Source organism: Ornithodoros turicata, chromosome 1 (genome assembly GCF_037126465.1).
Source record: "Ornithodoros turicata isolate Travis chromosome 1, ASM3712646v1, whole genome shotgun sequence".
NCBI classification, from domain to species: Eukaryota; Metazoa; Arthropoda; class Arachnida; order Ixodida; family Argasidae; genus Ornithodoros; species Ornithodoros turicata.
This window is the reverse complement of record NC_088201.1, coordinates 13,198,208-13,222,083: the sequence shown is the minus strand read 5'-3', so window position 1 is coordinate 13,222,083 and position 23,876 is coordinate 13,198,208. Positions and strand designations below refer to the sequence as shown.

General features: G+C 43.5%; 2 protein-coding genes and 1 long non-coding RNA gene across 7 annotated transcripts; 1 reads left to right on the top strand and 2 right to left on the bottom strand.

Moving 5' to 3' along the window:
- Positions 1 to 1,099: 1,099 nt before the first annotated feature.
- Positions 1,100 to 8,873, bottom strand: LOC135377508 (ATP-dependent RNA helicase SUPV3L1, mitochondrial-like). 2 transcript variants are annotated; one of them, XM_064609979.1, is made up of 13 exons: positions 8,419 to 8,873; positions 6,542 to 6,619; positions 4,958 to 5,065; positions 4,753 to 4,867; positions 4,492 to 4,660; positions 4,319 to 4,430; positions 3,994 to 4,163; positions 3,856 to 3,907; positions 3,254 to 3,777; positions 2,494 to 2,673; positions 2,263 to 2,411; positions 2,049 to 2,182; positions 1,100 to 1,402 (listed from the first exon to the last, which is right to left on the bottom strand). In XM_064609979.1, the coding sequence occupies exons 1-13, from the start codon at positions 8,696 to 8,698 to the stop codon at positions 1,176 to 1,178; spliced, it is 2,298 nt and encodes a 765-aa protein (XP_064466049.1). In that variant the 5' UTR covers positions 8,699 to 8,873; the 3' UTR covers positions 1,100 to 1,175. The 2 variants fall into 2 exon arrangements, with proteins under 2 accessions (XP_064466049.1, XP_064466050.1); XM_064609980.1 differs by having other exon boundaries at positions 1,100 to 1,399.
- Positions 8,874 to 9,128: 255 nt separating this feature from the next.
- Positions 9,129 to 9,703, top strand: LOC135377511 (uncharacterized). Of its 2 annotated transcripts, none has more exons than XR_010418119.1 (2): positions 9,129 to 9,309; positions 9,566 to 9,703. It is a non-coding gene; the product is annotated as an uncharacterized LOC135377511 (long non-coding RNA). The 2 variants fall into 2 exon arrangements; XR_010418120.1 differs by having other exon boundaries at positions 9,129 to 9,448.
- A 683-nt stretch (positions 9,704 to 10,386) lies between these two features.
- Positions 10,387 to 21,797, bottom strand: LOC135377506 (AP-5 complex subunit beta-1-like). 3 transcript variants are annotated; one of them, XM_064609977.1, is made up of 23 exons: positions 21,736 to 21,797; positions 20,411 to 20,502; positions 20,194 to 20,317; positions 19,963 to 20,088; positions 19,751 to 19,867; positions 19,096 to 19,251; positions 18,931 to 19,005; positions 18,690 to 18,833; positions 18,500 to 18,626; positions 18,260 to 18,410; positions 18,094 to 18,195; positions 17,801 to 17,942; positions 17,285 to 17,420; positions 16,016 to 16,122; positions 15,547 to 15,616; positions 15,415 to 15,481; positions 15,290 to 15,357; positions 15,107 to 15,183; positions 14,960 to 15,041; positions 14,841 to 14,876; positions 12,788 to 12,848; positions 11,989 to 12,165; positions 10,387 to 11,583 (listed from the first exon to the last, which is right to left on the bottom strand). In XM_064609977.1, the coding sequence occupies exons 2-23, from the start codon at positions 20,449 to 20,451 to the stop codon at positions 11,313 to 11,315; spliced, it is 2,457 nt and encodes an 818-aa protein (XP_064466047.1). In that variant the 5' UTR covers positions 20,452 to 20,502; positions 21,736 to 21,797; the 3' UTR covers positions 10,387 to 11,312. The 3 variants fall into 3 exon arrangements, with proteins under 3 accessions (XP_064466047.1, XP_064466046.1, XP_064466048.1); XM_064609976.1 differs by lacking the exon at positions 21,736 to 21,797 and adding an exon at positions 21,066 to 21,268; XM_064609978.1 differs by lacking the exons at positions 20,411 to 20,502; positions 21,736 to 21,797 and having other exon boundaries at positions 20,244 to 20,317.
- Positions 21,798 to 23,876: the final 2,079 nt, after the last annotated feature.

Below are 23,876 nucleotides of genomic sequence, written 5' to 3'. Positions count from 1 at the left end.
TTTTGTACGAGAAATGTTGTTTACATGGTTACTGAAACACCCTGTATAATTTTTTCTTTCTTTCTCAGATTTGCTCAATTTGCGTGGGTTGGCCCATGGCAGGTAAGGGGGTTCTCAAGCCCCCCCTCATGGCTATGTCACTGGTATAGACGTGGACAGAGGGAGAGGACAGCAGGAAGGAATGGGGGACAGGGGACTAGTATGTGCCCTGAGCAGACTTCAAGGGGAACTGTGCCGACATTCATCTGGAAAGCCTGCCGGAGAACCTCCGACAGCACAGCCTGTGCTGGGATTTGAACCAGCATCACTTCCCAGTCTTGGCGTTGAAGGCGATCACCCTAACCACTGCGCCACGCAAGCTGGTAAAGGCAAAAATAGAAGGGGGCTAGTATAAGTCTAGTTGAAACTTAAGTACCGCAATAATTCTTTCTCACGAGCTACCACTCGATGAATACTACTACACGTGCAAGCAAAGTAGACCGAAGTGTAATGGGAACATAGGACTGTCACCTTGAACAATGTGAAGCAGCAGGTTCCTCTATTTCTTTACATGCGGGCATTGCATAGTCCAGCAACCACTCAATGCTGCACACTCACCATTTCAATTTTAGGTTTACGCAGATGTACTTTCTACCTGTTGAATAGCTCTCCCACTATGCATACAAACAACCTATCCTCTGACAGTGCAAAGAAGAAAAAGCCACATATAAATATGCTATTACAGGGTCAGATTCAGGGAAACAGCAACTATACAAGAAATTCACGCCCCACAAAACAAAAAGTTTCTCGCGTACGTATTTAAAATACCCTTTCACTGCTTGCAAACAAAACAAACGGCACAAACCGACTTACGGGGTACAAATCCAGTTGATGCAGGCTGGCGGCACTGAGCCGGCAAAAAGGTCTTTGCAAACAACAGGTGCAAACAGGAAGACTTACAAGGCCCAAATCCAACTGGCGCACCCTTGCGTCGCAAAAGGGTCTACATATACGTGGGCTGCATTTGGCATGCAAGTTTGCGTCCCACTTAAAAAAGTAATCACACAGCACCTATGTGTACAGGCATGGCATAAGACAAGAATAAAAAAAAAAAGCACAGTGGATCGTGACTCTGGAATTTATTCAGTGGTAGAAACCATAAAAGTGACCATACTTTGCTAGCATTTTGCTCAGTCCTATTTTCTTTTCTTTCTATTTCGTTTGTTAAGGGCTGCTGCACTTGCACTGTTCTGACTGTTGCTTTCCCATTCCTTCTGCAGTTCCCTAATTTGGTCTTTAGTCAATAAGCCCTGCGCAATGAGCCGGTCTGTAAGCTTTCCTTTGCCGAAGCGCTCGCTCGGACCCTCAGAGGCTTGTCTCTGCTGTGGCTTCTGTCGGGATTCACGTGGACACTCTTCCTCTGCTGCAAAAGGGTGAACAAGAAGATCTTCATTATCTGCAAAACTGTATTAAATACAAGCACTCTTTCGTACGCACTGTTCTTCTGGATTAACTGGTCGTGGACAGAGACAGAAAACTGCTTCTTTGTGTTGTCTACAGAAGTCAAGGGCTAGCTGTACAAAGAGGCCTGTCAAAACACCTATCAAACTTTCCCATGTTGCTATCTTATTAAATGCTTTGCAACTAGCTGCATAAAAAATAATCATACTGAAAATTTCACAATAAATTACAAAAAGTATTAGACTAAAAGCAGACTGCTAGGCTTCTGGCCAGCAGGTCTTTCACTCAGGATCGAAATTTGTTAAAACTTGTGCATATGTAGCACTAATGGTGCAAAAACTAGTGTGACATAGGTCACAATTATGCGAGGTTGATCGATACAAAAATATCTTCTTGGCTGGGGTGGGACAGTGCTCATCCTGTGTACCTCTGCACACACGCATTGCAGTTTTGCAGCAGCTGTGTCGTGCAAGCAGATGCTATGCAACAATTGCAGCATTTGACGTAGTTATAAGTACAACATGCGCCTCCATGTGACCGCAGCAAAAGTGTGGCCACAATGTCAACACTGTAATAAGTTTCATAGCACAGTTTGCAGAAGCCAATACCTTCTTCATCCTCACTCATTCCAGCCCGTAGCAAGTTGGTGATATTGAACACGCCTTTCTGGATAATGAGGTCAAGTTCTTGCTGCATTGATCGCACAGTATCTGCGTCGCAGAAGAGGTCTGGAAAACGATAGCTGCAAATAACAGAGTGTGCAGTCACAAAAATATTTATTTGTGGCACAAGGTCGATCTGTGTAGAACCAGAAAATACTACCTCAGCCACAGGTAAAGATCCAGGACGTCAAACACTGCCTCCAAATGCACGAGATCCATAATGGTCTTGGGAACATTGAGTGGCCAGTTTATGTTTCTGCCTAACCACTGGCTGGTTAGCTGCTCGTTGCGACTGTATTGCCGTGCGAACTGAAAAGTTTGAAATAGAATTTGTCAGTTATTCATGCTCAAGCACCTGCATCTTAAAATACCAACTTGCGCAGGACCCTACCTTTAGAAACATGGTGCACACAAAAGGCATTTTCTGGTTAATAGGAGAGCAGCAAAGCACGTATCGTGCCCTCAGTGGAAGAGGAACATGTTGAATCATGTCTGCCAGGAACTTGAAGCCTTCGATGTTGCACATGAAGTACGACGATGAGTCTACTTTGCACAAGCTCACAAAGATGTCCTAAGATCAGAAGTTGTAGTATCACTTGAAGGAGAAGAGAGTACAATGTTGACCCTAAATTCTACTTCGGGTTTTGTCAACACCACTTTGATAAAGAAAGCCTGCTTATTCGTCGCCGTGCAGTAGCAACTAATAGTCAGCAAATCAGGATAGTGTTTTCAACGGCTGTAGCCAATCGCGAACATGCTTTCGGCGGTCGAAGCCATGGAAACGAGCCACCGTCAGCCGCATGGGGATCCACTGTAGTCTGCAAGTAAATGAATGTCCCCGCGTACTAAATGGTGAAACAAAATAAAGCACAAAACGATTCCATATTTTTCTCAAGGCTGATTCTCTGGAAAGTGTGTTTCACGTTTAGCCTGAAGGTACAAAGTTGCGAAGTTAGCTGCAATCATTTGCTAGTTCTCGAACTGGCAGAATGGCGAACCGCTGTAGCAGACGAATTCTGACTGTATGTGCCCATTCAGCGCCGGAGGGAGAGGCGGCATTAAGCAGGCCTTCCGTATGTAGGTGGCGTTGGTTGTGTCCCGTTCACAATGAAGACCAATAGTGATTAGAAACGCGTAGCATCACCACTTACGATCAAGTTTGAAAGAGTTGCATGTGGTAAGTGGTAGGCGAAGAGTTCTATCTGTTCAGCCGTCGGATGAAGCCCAGCTGCTGCAATTAATTCAACCGGCGACGAAAGGATCTGCTTCAACACGGGAAGGTCATCCGTTCGAAAGGTTGTCACATGCCCCACTTCAAATTGTGTACCGTAGCGTCCCGCACGACCAGCAATTTGGAGCGCTTGAGATGTAGATATCGAGTCCATTTCTCGTTCTCCTTTTTCGTTCATTGTGGGCTTAACGATGGAATAGAACACAATGCGCCGAATGCTCAGGTTGAGCCCCATGCCAATGGCATCAGTGGCAACAAGAACTTTGCAAGGATGCTCAGGGTCATTAAATTTTTTGGCTTGCGCCAGTTTGGTTCCAGGCGGGAGCCCACCATAGATGACCGCGCATTCAACCCCTTGGCGCTCAATCTGGAGGCTCACATTATAGATATCATTCTTGTTGAAGCACACAATGCAGTCGCCTGGACGAATATTCTGGAGGTTCTCTGCAATATAGGAAACAAAAAGTGGCACCCAGCAGATGAAGCTAGGCAAACAGAGCCACGCTCAAAATATGCGCTTACCTAGTGCGCGATTTTCTACCACTAACTGGGTCAAACGTTTATATCTATTAACCTAAGAGGAAATCAACAAAATTATTATGTATGTCTCATGTCATTCCTTTTATGTGCTGTTTCGGTCACACAAAGTACCAATTTTACCTTCACTTCTTCACCCACTGAGCTAAGGATCTCCTTCACCAAACTCAAAGCTGCTTCTTCACCGCAGAGATGAATTTCCTTTGCAGCCAGGCCTAAGAGGGCCCGGGTCCACGCCCAGCCACGCTGGGGGTCGCGAAGCATTTGGATTTCGTCAATCACTGCTACGTCATCTGCAAGTTTAATTTACATTAGTATGTCACTCACAACTCAAGGGTAAGTTTTTTTTTTCAGTGTTTAAGGGGACATCCCCATCATCCCTGTGAGAAGCATTTTGTCAGAATTGAAGACTGTATTAGACACATATTGTGACAAAAATGCTACTTGCATGGTGTAGTGACAGAAGCCATTTCAACAGTGCAGGCCACATGCTTTGCTGGGTTGCCTTCAGGGTCAACATATTTTCTCTCTTCCCCAGTGATCAAATCACAAGGAGTATTCTATGGAGTCAACACATTAATTACCTGCGTATTATCACAAAGAATGAAAGCAGTTGCTTACTTTCTCGTTTGTTTTCTGGTACACTTCCACAGCCAACATTTTGAGGGGACCACAGTACAGCCCAGTCTCAGAGTTCATAAAACTTTCTAATGCATTATGTGTTTTTCCACTATTCGTGGGCCCAGAATGGAAAATGATTTTCCTCTCAATGGCACGTGCTTCAGGGTACCTAAACCAAGCACGTTTTCTTCAGATTGATGCACACGACATTCAAAACAGCAATTTCAAATAGGTACGCTAATATCACGAGCAAACAAGTACCAGTTCCCAGGTAGCCGAAGATCACTAATCTTTTGTAATTCCTCCATGCATTCAAGATGTGGAAATATCTGCTTTGCATGTTGAAGGAAATAGGGAAAGAGGTCATCAACATGGCCTGAAAAAGAAGAAAACAGGGAGGATGACGAGAGTTTTCTATGTACTGTAGGTTTGCAGACGAATAAGGAGTATCGTAATAGTGCCTTACTTCCGCCCTGGAGAAGGTCACTGAACACGATATGAAGATCCACGGGTAAATGTTCAGACTCCATGCAGTATCGCCTGAAGCTGATGAAAGCCTGGTGAAACAAACGTGCTGCAAGGGTACATTAAAAGTTTTAAGTGCTTTTGCCATTACAAGGCTATGACAACGCTGATATTGAGCACGTCAGGAACATGAGGGAAAATAACTTCTCCCAATCAAAGACTATTACAATACCACCACACATCCGATATCCAAATGACTGATATGAGGCACTCATGCTGCTTGCAGCTGTTTTACAAAGGCACATGTAACATTTTGTCCTTGCAATTTTTTTAACATGTGAGCTGTTCTACTATGAACTGCTACAGAAGATACAAAGTGTACCAAGTGGTTGCACATAAAATGCTCGAACCAGTAAACAGTGCATGACCTTCTTCCAATTCCATATATGCTTACAGACGAGAAAATTTCTGGCCTAATATATCGTATGTGCTATTGCACATATTTTACCGGGACCTCCGCATTTTTGAAATTGCACAAATTCACGATTTTTCATTTTTCAGGCGTTGCTACTGCAAGTGCACAGAAATACAAACATTTTGCTTTTAACATCTTCGCAGTTGTACTTGATTCTATTATTTATAACATTCACATATTTTGAAACATATCAGACGTCTAGTGACACAAATGGGTCATTTTCTCTGGAACGACCCACAGTCAGTATTTACACACGTTATTAGTGGAGCTTATTGCAAGCAGGCATTACTGCATGTATTGGAAGCATCAAAATCTGTGTTTCAAATTGTAAGCTGCATGGTAGCATTTTCTAAAAATAACGACTAGGAAACAAAATTGTGTCACATAAATAGTTTCCTTTATTGACCCTGTGAGCATTACGGGTTGTATCACCAGTGACACCTCTCAATATGTGACACCTGTTTTCAGGAATGGGGAAAATGGGAATGCATTTTAAATCAGTCACTGACACAAAATGGATAAAGACAGTAACGGGAAGTAAAAAAAAAAAACGTAAGTAGCGAATATTTCAAGCACATTTGAGCCAGAACATGTACCAACTTCTGTGACGACCACAAAGGGCAGAACGTTGCATACAGTATTTTCATGTACGTAATGCCTTCCTCCGAGTCACCAGGAATCTTCTAGCACTGGTGACAGAAGCGTGCGCATGGCTCCCACATGCATCGGCACAGCTACAACGCTGAAAGTGACGGGCACTTGTCGCTCTCAGAGCAGGACGACGTTGAATGCAACGTACATTTGTGAATGTTGAGAACTCATTGATTTGCGCAAATAAATCTCTGGCCAATTGGTGTGCAGTATGTGTGCCTATCTCGTTGCATTCACTGTGATTTTTTTCCCCGACATGCAAGCTATGGCGTACCTGGGCCAAAAGTTTTCCACAGCGCTGGAAAAGCAGTGACATGCGACTTATCTGCAGTGCGGCTAATACGCACGAAATGTACGGTACCTTCTACAGGAGTGATTCTCCCTTGGGGTATGTAATACAATTCTATGTACACTGTTGCATTTATGCGTTCCTATATCTGTCTATGGCAGCATTTTTACCATCAAGTCCATTTTCTTCACTCAACTTGATCACTTCTGGCCTTTTACTGAACTGATTTAATATCTTGAGCAGGTCCTCTGGAAAAAGAAGAAAAATCAGTGCAGTAATGCAACAATTCACCACCTGCAGTGTCGGCATAGCAATAGATGGGTACCGGTTGAAATAGGCCTGCTAATCCAGAAAGCTTTCAAAATAGCATGCCTGTGTGCAGCATCTGTTTTTTCCCTTTCCACTGAGAGGCTTTTACTATACAGGGTGTTTCTTGAAAATCCCCCGGCTGAATAATTTGTGAACAGGTGGCGCTATCGAAGAAATTTCTTTTCAGTAAAGATCCTTGGGACATCGACCATGAATTGAGTAGTGAGCAGCTCATTTGCATACGCTCACTAATTAGATAAGCATCTTAACGTTTAACTTTTACTTCGCACACTTACCTCTGTTTTACGCATTGGGACCTTCAGCAAAAAAAATATTGCAAGAAAAAAAAACGCATCGACACTTAGTGATTTTTTCGAGTAATTAATCGGTTTCGGTTTACATATTTCTTGCGCGGAGCAGCGCATCAATGCGCTCTTTGGATCACCTATCCGGCTGTCGATTTCGTGTTAATCTGCCTGGTTGACACATGGGGTTGACGGAAGATTAGGAACAGCCATAAGAGACGCTTTGATGTTGCTTCTCAAAGTGACTGGTAAACAGCACTGCCAGTTCTGTCGTTCCGTAGGTGAGGTAGCGTGCTGTCATCATGAATGATGACGAATGTGCCGCGAGTGCTGTGAACTAGTGGGCACACTCTTAAAAATTAATTACACCACATAGCACACTCCTTGCCAACCATCATCCCGAATGACAACGTTCTCCCCCGATTAATTGAAGACGGGAGGCGGAGCCTTTCTTTTTGCACGTATGTACGACATCATTGGTACAAAAAAGAAAAGAAAGGCGTACGCCCCCCATACTTATCAAATCCAAGGAGAGAAATGCTGTCATCCGGGATGATGCTTGGTTAGGATAGCGCTATGTGGTGAAGTTCAGAGTGTAGAGAATGAGAAGGAACACCAAAGCGTCTCCTGAGGTCTTGCGGCTGTTCCTTATCTCCCGTCACCCCAGACTCACAGTTTTCATACCAGTTGCCGCAATAGACACTAGTGAACTCATGAGCAGCAACTGGGTGTGAATAAACTTGTTGTTTTATCAGGACGACATTTTTCTATTTAACGCGAAAAACAGATGCTGCAACCTAAAATTCTGCCAAGCCTATGCCGCAACTTATGCACAGTTCTGTATATATCACAAAACTTAAGCATTTTTCAACACTAAAGTTCCACAGAAATTGTTGGGAAGACGGATATAACTTCTACCTTGTTGAGTGTGTTACACCACTGCAATATTTTGAGTTTCCTCTCAACCTGCTTGGTGGTGGCATATTTCATTTCTCACAATGGGACACCACAAGGCAGGAAAAGACTGTCAATATGGTACTCTATCAGTCTCCACAAACATGTTAACAGGTATCTATGCAAAGGATACACTACAAATAACCCAACACGTTTATGTCTCTTGATTTTGCACACGTATATGTTGCACTACTATTTGTGCACGTTTAGCATGTATGTGTTCCTCTACCTTATCTCTGTGGTATTAGCTTGTAATTAAAGCTTGTATTAGCTTGTGCTTGCACAGATATGAAAAGACAAACGAGCCACCATGTCAAGATGGGCTGATGACAATGTTAAAGAGTTGGATAAGATAAGAGATGATGGAAGACGATAAGGCTGAGATTTCGCATATTTACAGAAATCTGAGCACACCTACAGCAACATGAAAAGTTGAGCAATAGGTCAGCATAGAGAAAAAACTGATGCAGCTATTTTACCTTTTTTTAGTTTCGTTGTCAACTCCTCACCAACGTTGATATCATCTGGATTGCTTGATACTTTTACAGGCACCGGCATGAAGAGCGACGATAAGCTGCCTTTCCCAGTTTTCCACCGAACCGTACTTTTCTGGTAACTGCAGCATGTCAGCTTTGATTCTTGCCATAATTTATTACCTAGAACTGCGCGAGTAGTGCTTACATGCGCACATCGAGTGGCAACTTTGTTGCATGTGCTCGACTGGATGGTGCCCCGAACGGTAAGCCGCAGGAAGCGCATTTTATGATATCGTGTGCCTTAAGAATTTGCATGTATGTGCAGGAAGCATTGGTTACTACCAATTCGATGGCGCTCGCTAATACCGCGTTTGTTCCCTGTAATTTCCGGCAGCGGTTCCACAATCACCTTTCTACCATGCTCTCAAGAACAAGAACTACGGCCGCGTCCATCACGCTCACAGACGTTGCCAGACGATCGTACCACCGAACCGGTGGTTCTTTTTCGATAATATATCCTAGGCCAACATATATAATATGTTGGCCTAGATATATCTTACCACTCTAATAAGGCAATTTTGTCTGAAACGTGACGCAGATTTTACGGGAATTTCCCCCATCATTGAATTTGAGCATGTTCAATGTTGAATTTATAATTCTCCTCACTCTTCCTCTCTCCTCACGTGACGTTCTCCTCACATCCTTTTTTTGTATTGGTTTTTGAACGTCATTCCTCCTCACGTCATTCGCAAATGTTTTTTTTTTATTCCGTGTTAGTGCCGCGAAGCAACTGTGGCTATGAGCGGCGTACAGACGTGGACAGATGGAGGGAGGACAGCAGGAAGGAGTGGGGGGCAGAGGAGACCCACAAATGCTCCTGCTGAAGTCACCTGCGTGAGTGCTGAAGTGAAACTGGACATGATGACGAACGTAGGAAGACACGCTCTGTGTCTATCGTTTTGTCCGTCTCTCCCTGCATTCATGTCCTGAAATGCTGAACACTGTATGAGCAGGGGGTTAAGCTACTATTGAAGTAGGTGGCTGTTTCGTTACATAATCCTACAGATGAAAAGCGTCCGGGCATGACCAATAAGTGATTAAAGGTGACTACACGGCAATTCAGCTTTTTCTTTCTTTTTTTTTTTTCCAGCCAGTTACCACCTCAGACCCAAACTAAGTGGCAGAAAACAAGCACTTCATATGTGGATGGAATGATGAGGATATAGTATGTATCACGCACCAGTCTGTAAAATAGGCCACCTCAATAAAGGCACAAACAGTGAACGCACGTGATGGCTCCTAAATAACTTCCTAAAAGTGATTCGTAGGAGGCAATTTGGAGAGCCAATCTTGAGCACCCAAATTAACTCGTCTGAAACATATAACAATGGGAGTGGATGTGATGGACTTTGCGATTTCATCAACAATTGTCAGAACACATCACACGAAATAACAATTAGTACCCTTGCCCAATACAGTGTATCAATATCAGTGATTGCCTCACTTCGAGTAAATAAGTTATTTTTTAAACATGTTGCACAGTGGTGGAAAACAAAGCTATCAAGATTGGCCAAGGATGGAGGAAGAGAGATTGTCCTATAGGGCACACAGAATAAAGCAACTCGTCCTATCAACAATGGACTAGGAGGCAAGCAAGCTGGTGTAGACTTGTAGGCAGGAGCAGATCCAGGATTTTTCGGGGTTCCGACCTTGGGCAGCATGCACGCTACGTCCACTGAGGCACAGTGACAACAGCAAATTGAGGAGGGGTCAGGATATCCAAATGCCCCTAGATTTGTGCCTGCTTTAGGCAACATATATTCCTTGAGTGTGAGGAGAAGTAGAAAACTTGGCATGTGTGCTTTATGCTTCTCCTCATACTCGAGGAATTTGTTGCCTACATTGTCCTATGACTCAAGCAAAACAGTTGACTCACTTCTTCACCCTGAGCATAGACAAGAACCACACATGCATTAGAGTCTTCATGACTGTATTTCAGGCAACTGCATTCAGCTTGCACATTTGTGAACCAAGTTCTCACGTCAATGTTGTGCATATAGCACAGCCCAACATTCCAAAATGTCATCCTTCCAGATTACATCATCCTACACATTGAAACCTGCTATTTAGAACCTTCCACGGAACAATATCGGCAACGTCTTCAAAGGCCCCTAATATATCCTTCTAGAATGGCAGGCACTTCGAACACAAGGAAGCTGTAGTTCTATGCTCTGTGGTCCTTGGTGTCTCAGACAGCGACTTCAGTTCCTTCACGTACGTCCACAACTGACATCAAATGTGCATAGGCGGGGAGGCAAGCACTCCTTTGTCTTCACATAGAGTGAACACCTAGCTTTTGCTCTTTATGTCATCTGGTGTTCAGACTCTCTAATCAGAGTTGCAGCTTCTTCATTGCAAGTTGGCACAACCAGGTTGGTGTCAACATCCCCAAAAGTCAGGAAACCATGAAATTTGATTGTGATTTTTACAAAAATAATTCATCCCAAGGCAAACACAGCCTTTTCTAAAGAGAGAGAAGTTAACTATAACACTGATCTAGGTTAGTGATGCTAGCTTACCAGGTAGTATTACAAACAAGGACATACGAGACTATTACACGCCCTTATCAGTGGTATAAAGAGCGTTGAGTGCTGAAATCGCAGAATTCCCAACAATAATTTTTCTTAGTATGGCTGGGTCTCTTACTTCAAAATGTTTCTGCTTCCCACCCAACTTTGAACTATCAGGCCCCTATGGTGCATTGAAGCAACTAACCATATCTAACCTATATGACACAGTACTCAAACAACCAAATTTCTTGTTCACATGCTTAATATGGAAAGACTCCATCAGTTGTACGAAATATAATGAAGTAATTGTATACACATAAAAAGTAGCTAAGATGCAGTCAATCTCTCAAGGTATGTCTCTATTAAATACAAAGACTTCCAAGAATCAGTGAAGATTGACACCACAGTAAACTCTTCCACTGGTTTAAAATTGAGGAGAATATGACAATTACTAGGAGCTAAGAGGCCAAGATCTATATGAAGGTTTGACTTTGAAACGATGAAATCCTTCGCACGATCTTCCACCTTGGTGAAGATGTCCTCTGATGATGCACTAAGCTTGAACACAGATTGTATTGAAAGTGAATCCGGAACATTCCTGGAAAATGTGCTCATCAAAGACAAGTACAATATGTATAATGTAAATACAATGCAGATACACAGATGGAGATCTCAATATGCTGGAGGGGACAGACCCCCTTTATACAGAGAGGTAGGGCAGGGTGTTGGGGATTCCATGTTGTGGCATTGTGAGGCAAATTGTTATAGGTTGTTCATGTTCACTTGCATGAAACACTGATTTTTAGGAGATCCCTCGAAACGTGCAGTGTCAACTGGGTAGACTTCTCAGAGGGGGCGTGACCCCCCCTGGGAAAGTTTTGGGGGGAGGGGGGCACTTATGCAGATACACACAGCAGTATCACTTGTGTTGATAACTAGTAACTACAAAAAATAAAATAAAAAATAAATAAGGAATGAAAAATAAAATAAAAGCTACGCTTACTCCATTTTAACGCAATTCTCCTGAACTTGACTGTATATGAAGCGTCTCCATGCAGAACACTGGCTTGGACCGAACTCAGGCAGTATGGGTATTGGCAGTAGCAAGTCATCGAACTCAATAGAGAGAGATGGTAGTTCACATATGTAGCTTCGTGTGTCCTGGCAAGTAAACTCTGCCCTGCAATAACATGTATTTATAATGCTCATACATTGTCACATCAATGAGACTTGTAATGCCAATACATTCACTGACCAATTTTTCAGACATGCTCGATTATTCACAGAAAGGGCGATGGGCCCCATAGAGTTAATATACAGGGCGCGTCATTAAAAACTGACCAGAATTTTTAAATATACAAGCCGCACTTTTTCCTCTGCAAATTGTGGTGCCTGTATCTATTTCTTGTATGGCCTACTCAAAAATAGTTTCAATTCGGCTCATAGTGCCATCATTAATGAGTTACCGTAATTAATTAGCTTGATTAATGGGAATTGGTGCCTGAATTAGAGAGTTGTAGCGCATAGTTATCCGATGTGCTTTCCATCAAAGTTCAACTTCCAGAGACATTCTGTAGGGCAATAAAAACTATTGAAAAAACGAGCGCGCCGCATACTTTCGTATGACGTGCGGCCACTTTTTCGGGTTCCCCTCGTCACTGCTCCCCCTCTCTCAGTTCTTCAGGCTGGCTGTTCCACACGATTACTATGCTTATAGAGTCCCACCCAAACCTTTTGCGTTTACAAAAATGGCCTTCACAGTCAGTTTCAGAGTGCCAAGAGATGTGACAGCAAGAACTCACGCTATGTTCACATGACATGGCTGGAACTGTCTAGGACTGATGCTCAGCACCACATTATAGCCTGGGAAAAGAGAAAAAGTTCAAGCTTTCAGTTACACAGTGTAGTAACTTGCAAACAAAAACTCATGAGCAGATCAAAGAATCGATTATTCAACTGAGAATTCTGATTAGAAAAGTAATGCAAGTATTCACAAATAATAATTTCAAGAAGTTTTGGAATGAGGATGACTATTTTTATTTCTTGTTTTATACATAACATGAACTAAGCCTTAAAAGGTGGTGTAAATTATACGAATAGTGCAAGTGATAAGAGGGTGAAACCAGCAGGATTTGATTGGCAGTTGTCTTGTTCAATGATGGAAAGTTAACTATTCTGAGGCTGGAACATGCACAAGTAGATAAACACAACGCAAGCTTCAGGTCTATTTCAGTTTTGTGCAAGTCAGGGTACTTTGTATCCATCTAAGGTTATCCGAACATAAACCCTGTGCAAAGCATTAAGTTAAACTTGACCGCACACCATTAACTGGTGTCCTCAATGGCACTTTGAAAAAGTTGGGGTTTCTGTACAGCAACATGAAGCAAAAAGCTTGCATTTAAAAATGATTGCAAGCAGGGTGTCGAACCGAACCCGAACCGAAAACCGTACCCGAACCGTTATTTTTGCCGGAACCGAACCTGAACCGAAATTTTCATGACACTGTTGAACCCGAACCGGAGCAGAACCGTAAAAAATAATAGCGGTAACCGGTTCGCAACAAAACGGTTCGGACATAAAAGAAGTCAGCATAAGAGTTCCTCTGTATCCCCGAACGAAGACACGTTGGTATCATCATCACGCGCCTATATCATGGATTTCAGAATTTTCACCTAGCAGTGAGACGACGACGTATAGTAAGTATACTTTCAGCATCTTTTTAACATGTTGAAGCGCAGTTGTCCTTGTGAGCGCCGCGGCTAGCGCCCCACGCACGCGGTGCGGCACCTACTCTTCAGAGACGAGGTGCCACGCGGACGAATGAAACAGGAATGGAGTAGGCCAGTTATGTAGCTCTACAGGACGAATATGCGATCAAATAAGTGCCCAAGATTTCCCTTTACACGTGAGCAGTACAAATTAAACAAGTCAGAAACATGAGAAGTGGAGAAGGAGCGTACGCAGAACGGTGCCTGTTTGATTGGTCGTGGCTTGAAAAGTAAATGTGGTTCTGCTTATTGGTAGTGCAGTTGTGTCGTGACATATTGCCTTTGTGTTGTGGATTAACTAGTACACTGCTGTGAGCTGGGACAGAGTAAGGCTGGCAGGCTTATTTTCGACATGCTTCAGTACGGTTTCAGATCGATTCACGTTGCGAAGGCAGTGTGCCGGCTAGTACTGTCGTCTATGTTACGCTGTCCATCTTATTAGGCTTCCTTTAAGTGTATCTTGCTGGCACTGTGCGTGTGAAAAAAAGATTTTGGGAACAGGAAGTAGCAACACCGCTTCAACAGCGTGGACTCTATTTGCAATAATTCTTCATCCATTCCTCATTTCTCTCGCTAAAGGGCTACCTCACCACTAGAGACGTCAATGCAGACAACAGCAGTAAGCTATTAGCCACGCATGTCCTGATAAAAGCAGTTTTATGGAACATATAAAACGGAAGCGTTGAACCGGTTCGCGAACCGGTTCGGGGCTGCAAACCGGTTTGCAAACCAGTTCGATTCTTGGCGTGGCCGAACCGGAACCGAACCGGAACGAAATCAAAACAACGCGAACCCGAACCGTACCCGTATTTTTTGCGGTTCGACACCCTGATTGCAAGGCAAGTATTGTACTTCAGATGCACGTAGGTGATATTATTCCACGTGTCAGTCCAATGTGGTATTATGAAAAAGTGCTTTGAGGTATTATTTGTGCTGGACTCGGCTGATGTCAGTTGCTTTGTACCATTCAGTATTCAGTATGTAGAATTTAATTATTTCATGGCACTACTATACAGTGGTGGTTTTCATTATGCAGAATAAACTAGCTTATTTCGACCATGTATTAGTGCAGTGTTTAGAAACTAACCATTTTCCTTGTTGCTGAAAACTGGAATCACAAGGTCTGCAAAACATTGAGACTGCATTAAAGAGCTGCCTGTGGTAACAGACCATTGTCTTTATACAATGACAGAAAACTGTGCACACCTTCTATTTTGCCCCATCCCTGAGGTGGATAGAACTGTAAATGCACTCCAAAAAGACGATGAAACCCTGAGTCATCAGTTTCCTACAAAGGCACATTCCTATCACAACACTACCAAAAAAAGAACAATCTCAGCAAAAAATGCTTACCAAAATGATCTTGCATGGCATATTCACAGCGTGATTAAAAGTATGTTTCAGAAATTCATTATATTCTTCAAATGTGTCTGAAATGAAATGAAAAGGGTTCAGGACAAACTGTCTTAACCATAAGGAACGCTAGGTCAGTGTTAGTCGCAGTGTGGAATGCATTTTTCGAATGCATTAACTTACCGCTGGAGAAAGTATTATCCGATATTTCTTCGGACTGAGAACAACGTGAGCTTGTTCCTCCTTTACACCTACATAGACAACCGTGAGGGTAAGGTACTGACCATTATTCAATCTGGCTTACTTACTTCTTCAGTGCTATAATACTTGGACTCAACCGTGTGATAGGAGATGGCAATGGAAAGGTTGCTGTGGCTATACAAATATAAGAGACACGAATAAACCCAGCACAGTAGGTAATCCGAAGAATGCGAACTTACGAATATCTACAAGCTCGTGAGACTTCCGATCTGGTGAGGTGCTGTTGCACGACTGGAGCAGTTTTTTCACCTGCAAGTTTATGCCTTCCCTCAGGAGAGTATAGTTATACTACTATCAAATACAAAAGAAATGCCTGGGGACACCTGAATTGCACTGGTGGAGTATATATCAACATCTTACCATAAAACCTGCTAATACTGAAGTCTATATAGGAGACGTACATAAATAATGTAATTAACTCTCACTGTACTTGTTAAAGTTTGTGCTAGAATAATATTAGTTTTCTTCGTGTGTTACTCCTAATCCCTCCCCTAGATGAGGGTGCACAACTTGGAAACCACTGTAATGGGCATTCCATTGTCAGATAACAATTACCAATACGTAGAGCATGAATTAAACAAGAAAAAGATCATTTTGATTTCCCCTGGCTTTTGTTGATGCATCCTATGGAAAATAAATTTCACGCACCTTGGATTCCGAAAGAGTAAACAAGGCTGCATAGAACACTTTTGCTCTGCTTCGCACATCCACATCATTATAATGGTCCATGATGGTGGAGAAAACCTTGCACAGCTCTAGAAGATACAAAAAGACAACTGGAGAAGAAGCCCGAATGACATTGCCCATCACTGTAATCCTCTGTTGGGGAGTCCCACTAATCAATATTAATTTATTAATTTGTGGTTGCCATACTCTGCTATAAATAGGCAGTTACAGATGTCTTCTCAGACCACAAAGCACACCAAAATGTACAGTTACAATGCACTTTGTGGCTGAAGTTACGAATGCTGGATCTGGCACAGACCCAAAGCATATGTTTATTCCCACGACCGATTGCTGACAAGTTGGTGCTCTGTGAAAGATTTGAGGTACAGAAACACTTTAACATTTCAATTGTGACACAGGTACACGACATGGCAAGTATGGAAATTGGAAACGAGAAGGAGGTACATTTCTCACAAGGAAATGCCTGAGCTATGATACGCAGGATGCAATGAAAACAAACTGCACATGAAGGAACTTTGGGGAACTAGAGAAGTTCTAGCCTAGCTTGGCAGAAGGTAATGTTAGCTTGATGCAGAACTAAGTACAGCACACGTCCAATCTCTTCCTCGTCTCGACTCTTTCACTTTATATAACAGTGAAACAACTACTGGTGTGGTGTCCCATCGCAAAGTGTGAATAGGTACTAATTTTCAAATAAACATGCGCCACGACTTTCCTGTGAACTATTCGTCTGTAGCTCGTGAGCGAGTGTTTATAGCTTATAACCAATTCCTTTCTGTGCTATTCCCACTATGTTAGTAAAAGGCAAGTCACGGTACATTGTCATGTTCCAAAAACATCGCAAAGTTTAGTGCATCACACCACAGTCTAATGTCAAAATATAGTAAGATGCAGATGCTTGAAATAAATAGTGTTGCTTGCCATTTTTGTGAGATTTCTTGCTAGATATTACCAAGTTCTAAGGAAACGAATGAGCGGGAAACCGTTGCACAGTGGTGGCGTAAATTCCACCTACCTGTCAGCAATGCTACAGAACAGACACCTTGGCGACATTACACAAAGAAATACACAAAAACGAAAGGTGACAACGCCAACAACAAGGAAATAATCAAATTGCAGCCGGCTGCGTGCACCCATATGCAGAGCGGCAGAACGCATCATTTGTACCCCATTTCAGAATTAAGAGAGAATCCCGCACGGTACGGAAATGCGGTATCATATGCATCCTACCAGAGTAGATTGGATCGATTCTTTGGTGCATCATCACTGCACAAGAAATGTCCAGCAACTGATTCCCAGTCATCCAGTCCCCATGTACAGGAAGCTCGGTTTGAAGAACCAAGTCTTGCACAAACTTGAGGATAATCTACAAAAGCAATTATGACAAACTGTTGCTCCTCTGTTGTTGTTCAGTTTCATCTTAGGCCACGTTCACACAGGCCAACTGTCTGGACCAACTCTAGCCAGCATCTTTCGACAAAACTTTCAGATGCTGCTGTCTCCTCCTTCACAAATACAGACACAATGCAATTGCAATGTACAACAATTCCAATGCACCTCAGTAATTGACGGGAGCATGACAAACTTCTGAAGTTTTTGCTGCGCAACCGATTCCAAACTACTCGAGCTGGTTTTCATTGTTGGCGTTGGGCAACACACACCAACTAATAAAATTGGACAAAAGATTTGTCCAAAACACTAGCCCACATGAATGTGACCTTAGTATTTCAATTACTACACTCTTACCTGTGGTTTACAAATCTCTGGTGGGCGTTCTACTGCCATGGTAAGAATGATTAGGTTTGAATGGAGGTTCCCCAGGCACAGTGCTAAATCCTGATTCGTTATAGACTCTACAACATTGGAAATAATTTCCCTTGAAAGTGGACTGTAAAGAATACAATGAATAAGGTAAATATAATGTGCAACTTGCAATACGATTAGACTTTGCTATTTGGTTTGACCTCAAGATGCCATATAGTAGAACTTCGTATCTGCACAAAATCACTTTTATTACAAGCTGATAATAAATACGTTACCTTTCTGGAACAGCTTGCTCCACGCATTTCAGAAAGTTCAGGAAGTTATGGCAGCAGAGAGGAGCAGATGTTATGAAGTCCATCACCAGCCTTGATATTTCTCTGAAGGTATTTATTATGCATCGTTACAAGCAAAACATGAGAAAAGTCAATCCACTAGACATACTTTGAGATAGTGCTGTGCAAGCTCAAATCTTTGAAGTCTGAGTACAGCCTGTACATACAGTTGAAAAAGAGGTTCACAGAGAAGCCGCACTGTGTACTTGATGTTTTCTTCAAGCCTCTCAAGTAGTGCATTACAAGGTCAAGTGTGCTTTCTATTTAAGAAAAGATATGCTGAACTACAATACGTCCACTGGAAGAAATTATTTAGCAACAGTGACAATTAAAGTAAAAATATCCAGACCTGACCACAAGAGATTTGCAATGATGATCTTCAACTTGATACCCTGCATTTCTGGCATGTCTACTGGCATGGGGAAAAGCGCCTCAAAATCTTCAGTCCTGGTCAGTAAAGCCTTTGACACTGTGCTCTAACAGGAAAAATTCTACCTTTTCATACTGGTTAACTACAGGCTAGGTTTGCTGCAACATACCAAATGCTGCATATAGGTCTCAATCCAGCTCAGCACCAGGCATTTGAACGAATTGTACACGAGTGGGTTATTACAGAGTGCAATTAGGTGTTGTAATGTCAGTATCTGGTCTGGCACACTGAAACAGACCTCTGGAAAATTGAGCTGCAAAAACATGACACAAGCAACCGTAATACAACTCTTATTATGATGCACACAAAATATCGGTCATCTGGATGCCTCAAAATTACCATAACTTTACCTGTGGAACGAGTCCTAACTGCAGCAAGCTTAGTTCGTGTGTGCCTAAAAATTTTGGCAACAAAGCTTTCAATGCCTGGAAAATCATTAGAGTCGTTTAGTTCTTGCAACGGAGTACAAATATGACATCACAGCCCATATTCTTAGCAGAACTACAGTGACTCACCAAGGTATGCATGTCAGGAGACCTTGAAATAAGGCACATTAGGTGTTCGAAAATAATGCTCGCCACTTGTGGGGTAGCCCAAGGCAGGAAGTTGAGGAGGACGGATAATCGTTGCGACGCGAGGTCCCCCGCCTCTTTCACTGGATGCGATTCTTTCTGAAAACAGAAAAAGAGAATGTACGCGTACTAGCCCCCCGCAACTTTGTTTTCTGCTGGTCAGTCCTGCACTTAAACGAAGAGCTAAGATGAATTAGATATAGGTTTAGGATATTTACTGCCAACAGATGGCCTTTCTTGGAATTGCAAGAAGATGCAGGGCGTGTTGCCGGAGCAACATGACGAGGAACTGCAATAAGTCTCTAAAAATTTAAGCCTCAAACTCCAAACACAAGTTTTAGCAGAAACCAGGCTACATTGAGTATATGCCCAATCTGAAGTCCTCCCTTGTTCCACCATACCGTGGAAGTATCATTGATATTCGTCAAGAAAATAAGTTTAACATTTCGATTTCCCCAGACACCGTGGAAAAATAAAACAAGTGGGTGGTGCTGAAAGGATCTTCGAAGCAGGCTCTGTCGTTTGTCAAGAAGTAGCCAATCACACAAGTCCCTTCGAGGCTTCTCCGTAAACTGAAGTAAGTCCATGCAAGTACTACCTCTCCTGTATGGTGTACAAATACAAGTGCAGCAACCATTGCATAATGCTGGCACGCCCATGAGGAGTCTCGCTGAAATGCTGCCCAAAGAGATTCTATATGCTTCTGAAGAATACCCTAATAAAAAGGAAAAACACGTCTGATATAGAACTTTTTGTGACCCTTCTTTTTCACTTCCAATAAAACATATAGGAAGGAGCACTAAAGCTTACTGGAAAAAATGTTTCAATCTCTAGAAGACAATCACAGCATGTTGTGCGTATCAAGGGATGATTCCGTTTCACCTGCACAACTGTCTCAATCAGCAGATCAATCAGTTCCATCAGATGGGTTGTTCCCTGTAAAATAGATTGTACAATGATGGAGATTGAAATCTGTACCGATGCCCATTCTGTGTTAAGAAGCTGTCCCGCCTAGAACATAAGGGATTGGGGCAGCCTTACGTCAATGTCACACTGAAGCAGAACAGATGTCATAGTGATCAATACTTGACTTTGCAAATGACGCTTCTCAGTTCTTTTCAGCTGGTCGAAGCAACTTTTCAACGAGTCCAAGGCTTCGTATATCCTGCAGGAAAAGTAAGATAGTAGTGCACATAGTATATTGCAGGATACTTCATGTCATGCTACAGCATATGCGTTCACAAAAGCGAAAACTTACGTTTCTCTAGTAAGGAATACGTCGGCGCCTTCTTGTAACATCAGCAATAAATCTGCTTGGCGCTGCTGATCATCATGGTCACTAAGCACAGCCTGCAATGTGTTCAATGAAACAACGGATGAAAACAACGGATGAAAACAACTAAGCGTGAAAAGCACCATTTTAGCATGGTGAGAGGCACGGTACATATATTTGTACCATGACAACGAGATAGTGCTTACCAATGGCACGCCCAGTTTTCCTCACTGTACAGTTTGGGACAAAAGTTTACGGAACACGGCACTGGCGCATTTGATCATTGGAGCCGCCCCCTACTGGATATCAGAAAGAGATCGAATAAAAAAACGGCTGCCTGACTATTCTATCCATATCTCAGCATTTGTGTTCCCTCCTGTTTTCCGCTAGGCTGTCGCGCCAACGGTGAAATGCGGCACGCCGGTGTTCCGCGAACTTTTGTCCCAAGCTGTACAACGTCAGATCGACGAACACACATGCGACGACGGTCGCACTCTTGTCTTTAGTCGTCATCGTCAATACTATGAACACTGTCATCGAACCTTCTACTGCGAAAACGCTAAGCAGGTGCAGAGAATCGGTGCGATAAGTAAATGGGAACTACAGATAAATATGCTGCAGGTACGCCGATCACTCTTACCTTGATTATGTCTGAATAATGAAGCCCTAAATCACTGAGATCGCGTTTTGCATATGCAGCAATGCGAAATTTCGTTAATTTTTCACACCACTCTTGTACCATTGCAAGGCTGCGATACCGACAACGCTGCTGAACAAGCTGAACCAGCTGAACTCAACAACAACTGAACCACCCGAAACGACTCGTGACAAGTGAAGCGGATGAAGCCAGGCCAAGCCAAGCGAGCCAACCCACCAAGCCCATGAAGCTGCCAAGGTCAAGATGGCCAAGACTAGCCAGTCACGTGACGTGAAATGCAGTAGGCGCATGAGTAGGCGGGAAATTTGTCCGAATGAGCTTTCTTGCAGGCCGCTCGTCTTCGGCAGTGCAGTGCCCCCTGCCGTAATTCAACAACGAGAAGTGCGTAGAGATACTTTGCGTTGTGTTAGAAGGGCCACCCATCCTTGTTTTACGGTTCTCAAAAGCATTGCGAGAGAGACAAAGAGCTGCGTTACAGGAAAACAGCACAGGACGAGCTCTGTCGCAATGAGCAACCAACTATATAGTCAATCTGAAGAAAAAGCAACAGCGTCATACAGGCTTCGCCAGTCCCCCACCCCGCGTATCTGACTGATATGCGCCCTTTCTCTGTTACGATCACACGGACGAAACACAGTTTGTCGCATAGTACCTTGATATCACATGCTTTCCGCTAGCACAGCACTGGCCCAAACTTTATCTTCACCACTCCCCGTGGCGAAGTAAGCTCAAGAACACGTAATTCATTGGTGGATAAGGGAGAGGAAGAGCGTCCTTTTGCGCTTCACCGCGACCAGCCGCGACAAAAATATGTAAACCGAAACCAACTGTTTACTGCAACAAATGATGCGCTTGGGTGGCACATTTTTATCGAAAAGCTGTCCACTGAAGGTCCCAAGGGTAGCACCCATTTTAATGCCGACGGCGCCTTGCTTTAGAAGTTATGTTTTTCACGAAACTCAGTTGCATTTTTATTTAAATAATGCGCGCCTCCCACTCATTCACACAGTGCGCAGCTTGTAGGTGGTATTGGACAGATACTTGTAAGAAAGAAAGTTCTTCGATTGGTGCTCCCGTTCGCGAATTATTTAGCCCGGGGATTTAGCTGAGATACCCGATAGAGCACATTCTTCTCCATTGCCCATACCTTCCCGAACCGTACTCTCCGGATCCCTTAACGAGCTGGACTCTCGCCTCCCCTCTCTCACAAAATTGCCTGGTCCCTGGCCACATCCAGCCCACCAGCGCTCTGCCCTCAAAGCTCTCGCCTCCTTTCTGCATACTATAGGACTCCGATCTTTATTGCGAAGAGGGACATTATTTCATTCCCCGCATCACCACCAGCAATCATCATCTCAGAATAAAGTTGTTGTTGTTCAATTATCTTCGTTCCTGCTTTATACTATCAAACCAACGTGCAAGGGCCCGCCGTTCGGCGCCCTTTCTGGCGCGGGCGCCCGCGTGGCGCCTGCCCCTCTCGCACCCCCGTCGCGACGGCTCTGCATGGATGTAGGCTTGGCGAAGACGGGCGTAAAGGCTACAGTGCGGTACGAAGTGTTCGACTGTCTCGTCCTGGCACAGTGGGGGGATGAAGAGCCATGTCCGGACGGGAGCCTACAAAACGTATCGTAAACGTATTTACCCATACCTTGCAAAGATGCTCAGCGTTTAGCAAAATCCGTGATCTCATTAACCTCAAAGCACAACGCGAGGCGTTCTATCCACGAGGCTCAGTTGCTTCTAGGAACAACCTGTGAGACTCGTCCGGCAGACATCTGGAATTGCTAACTTGCGTTAACACAAGCCTGGTAAGGTTCGAAGGTCTCGTCGCCATTGTTAAGTTGCCGTGGACCTAGGCGAGTCATTGGACGAAAGCAGGGCAACGCTGTTTATTCCTTGCAAAGTACCCACCCACCCGCTGAGACTGGGAGGTGACTGAGACGAATCAGGGCGCCAGCTGTGCTGTCTGGGTGTTTCCCCCAGGTTTTCCTCAGACGCTTCAAGACAAATGTCGCCACAGTTCCCTGTGAAGTCGGCCCAGGACGCACGATCCCCCCTGCGATAGTCGTGACGTTGCCCGCATGAGCGTGGCAAACTATATAGGCAGGCAGTTCAATCACCACCAACGAGCGCACGCGCTGTTGAAAGACCTATATAGGGCTAGACACCTGTGTACTACTATATCCCACATATAGAACACGGACAAATCTTACGTGGAAATACACATTACCATTATTATTATTATTATTATTTATTATAACACGGAAACGTCCGCTAGGCACCCTACGGACGTCTATCGGATTGCATCCGATTGCAGCTGGGTCCGTTATGGGTCATTGCGACCAATAAAGAGAAAATCACTGTCGTGGGCAGTAACCACCTCCTTATTTCCCTCTCAGTAGAACTTCTACAGGTGTTTTCGTGTGTGTGTCTTGAGCACATAGCTATCAATGTGGGCCATAGGTAACTTCAGTTTTTTTTTTTTTTTCACCAATAACTGACCACTATGATAGAAAACACTACTTCATTAATTGGCAAAATGATCTACGTGACAGCGTAAAGAATGCATGCCACTTTATATTTCCTTTACCCGAAATGAAGTGCAGTCTAACTTCCATGATTACATCCAGAAGTTTAGAGATATCTACTGTCCGATGCCTTCTAGCTTACGGTGTAAACGGTTGGGTGAAAAAACCAAATCGTAGCCCGAACTATGATGTGCAACTGGTAACATTATCTGCTACAGAGACGCAGATTTAAGCTGCACTGGGTGCAGTTGGTCAAAATAAGGCA

Excerpts from the sequence above, each read along its gene's own strand:
- LOC135377506 (XM_064609976.1), bottom strand. The coding sequence starts at position 21,167 with ATGGTACAAGAGTGGTGTGAAAAATTAACGAAATTTCGCATTGCTGCA. Across the intron at positions 20,318-20,410 it reads GTATTCCTTACTAGAGAAAC|GATATACGAAGCCTTGGACT; the intron begins GTAAGTTTTCGC and ends CTTTTCCTGCAG. Across the intron at positions 15,617-16,015 it reads TTACTCTTTCGGAATCCAAG|GTGAAAAAACTGCTCCAGTC; the intron begins GTGCGTGAAATT and ends ATAAACTTGCAG.
- LOC135377508 (XM_064609979.1), bottom strand. The coding sequence starts at position 8,698 with ATGCGCTTCCTGCGGCTTACCGTTCGGGGCACCATCCAGTCGAGCACA. Across the intron at positions 6,620-8,418 it reads GACAACGAAACTAAAAAAAG|AGGACCTGCTCAAGATATTA; the intron begins GTAAAATAGCTG and ends TTCTTTTTCCAG. Across the intron at positions 5,066-6,541 it reads TGAAGAAAATGGACTTGATG|CACGTTTGTTTCACCAGGCT; the intron begins GTAAAAATGCTG and ends GTACCCTTGCAG.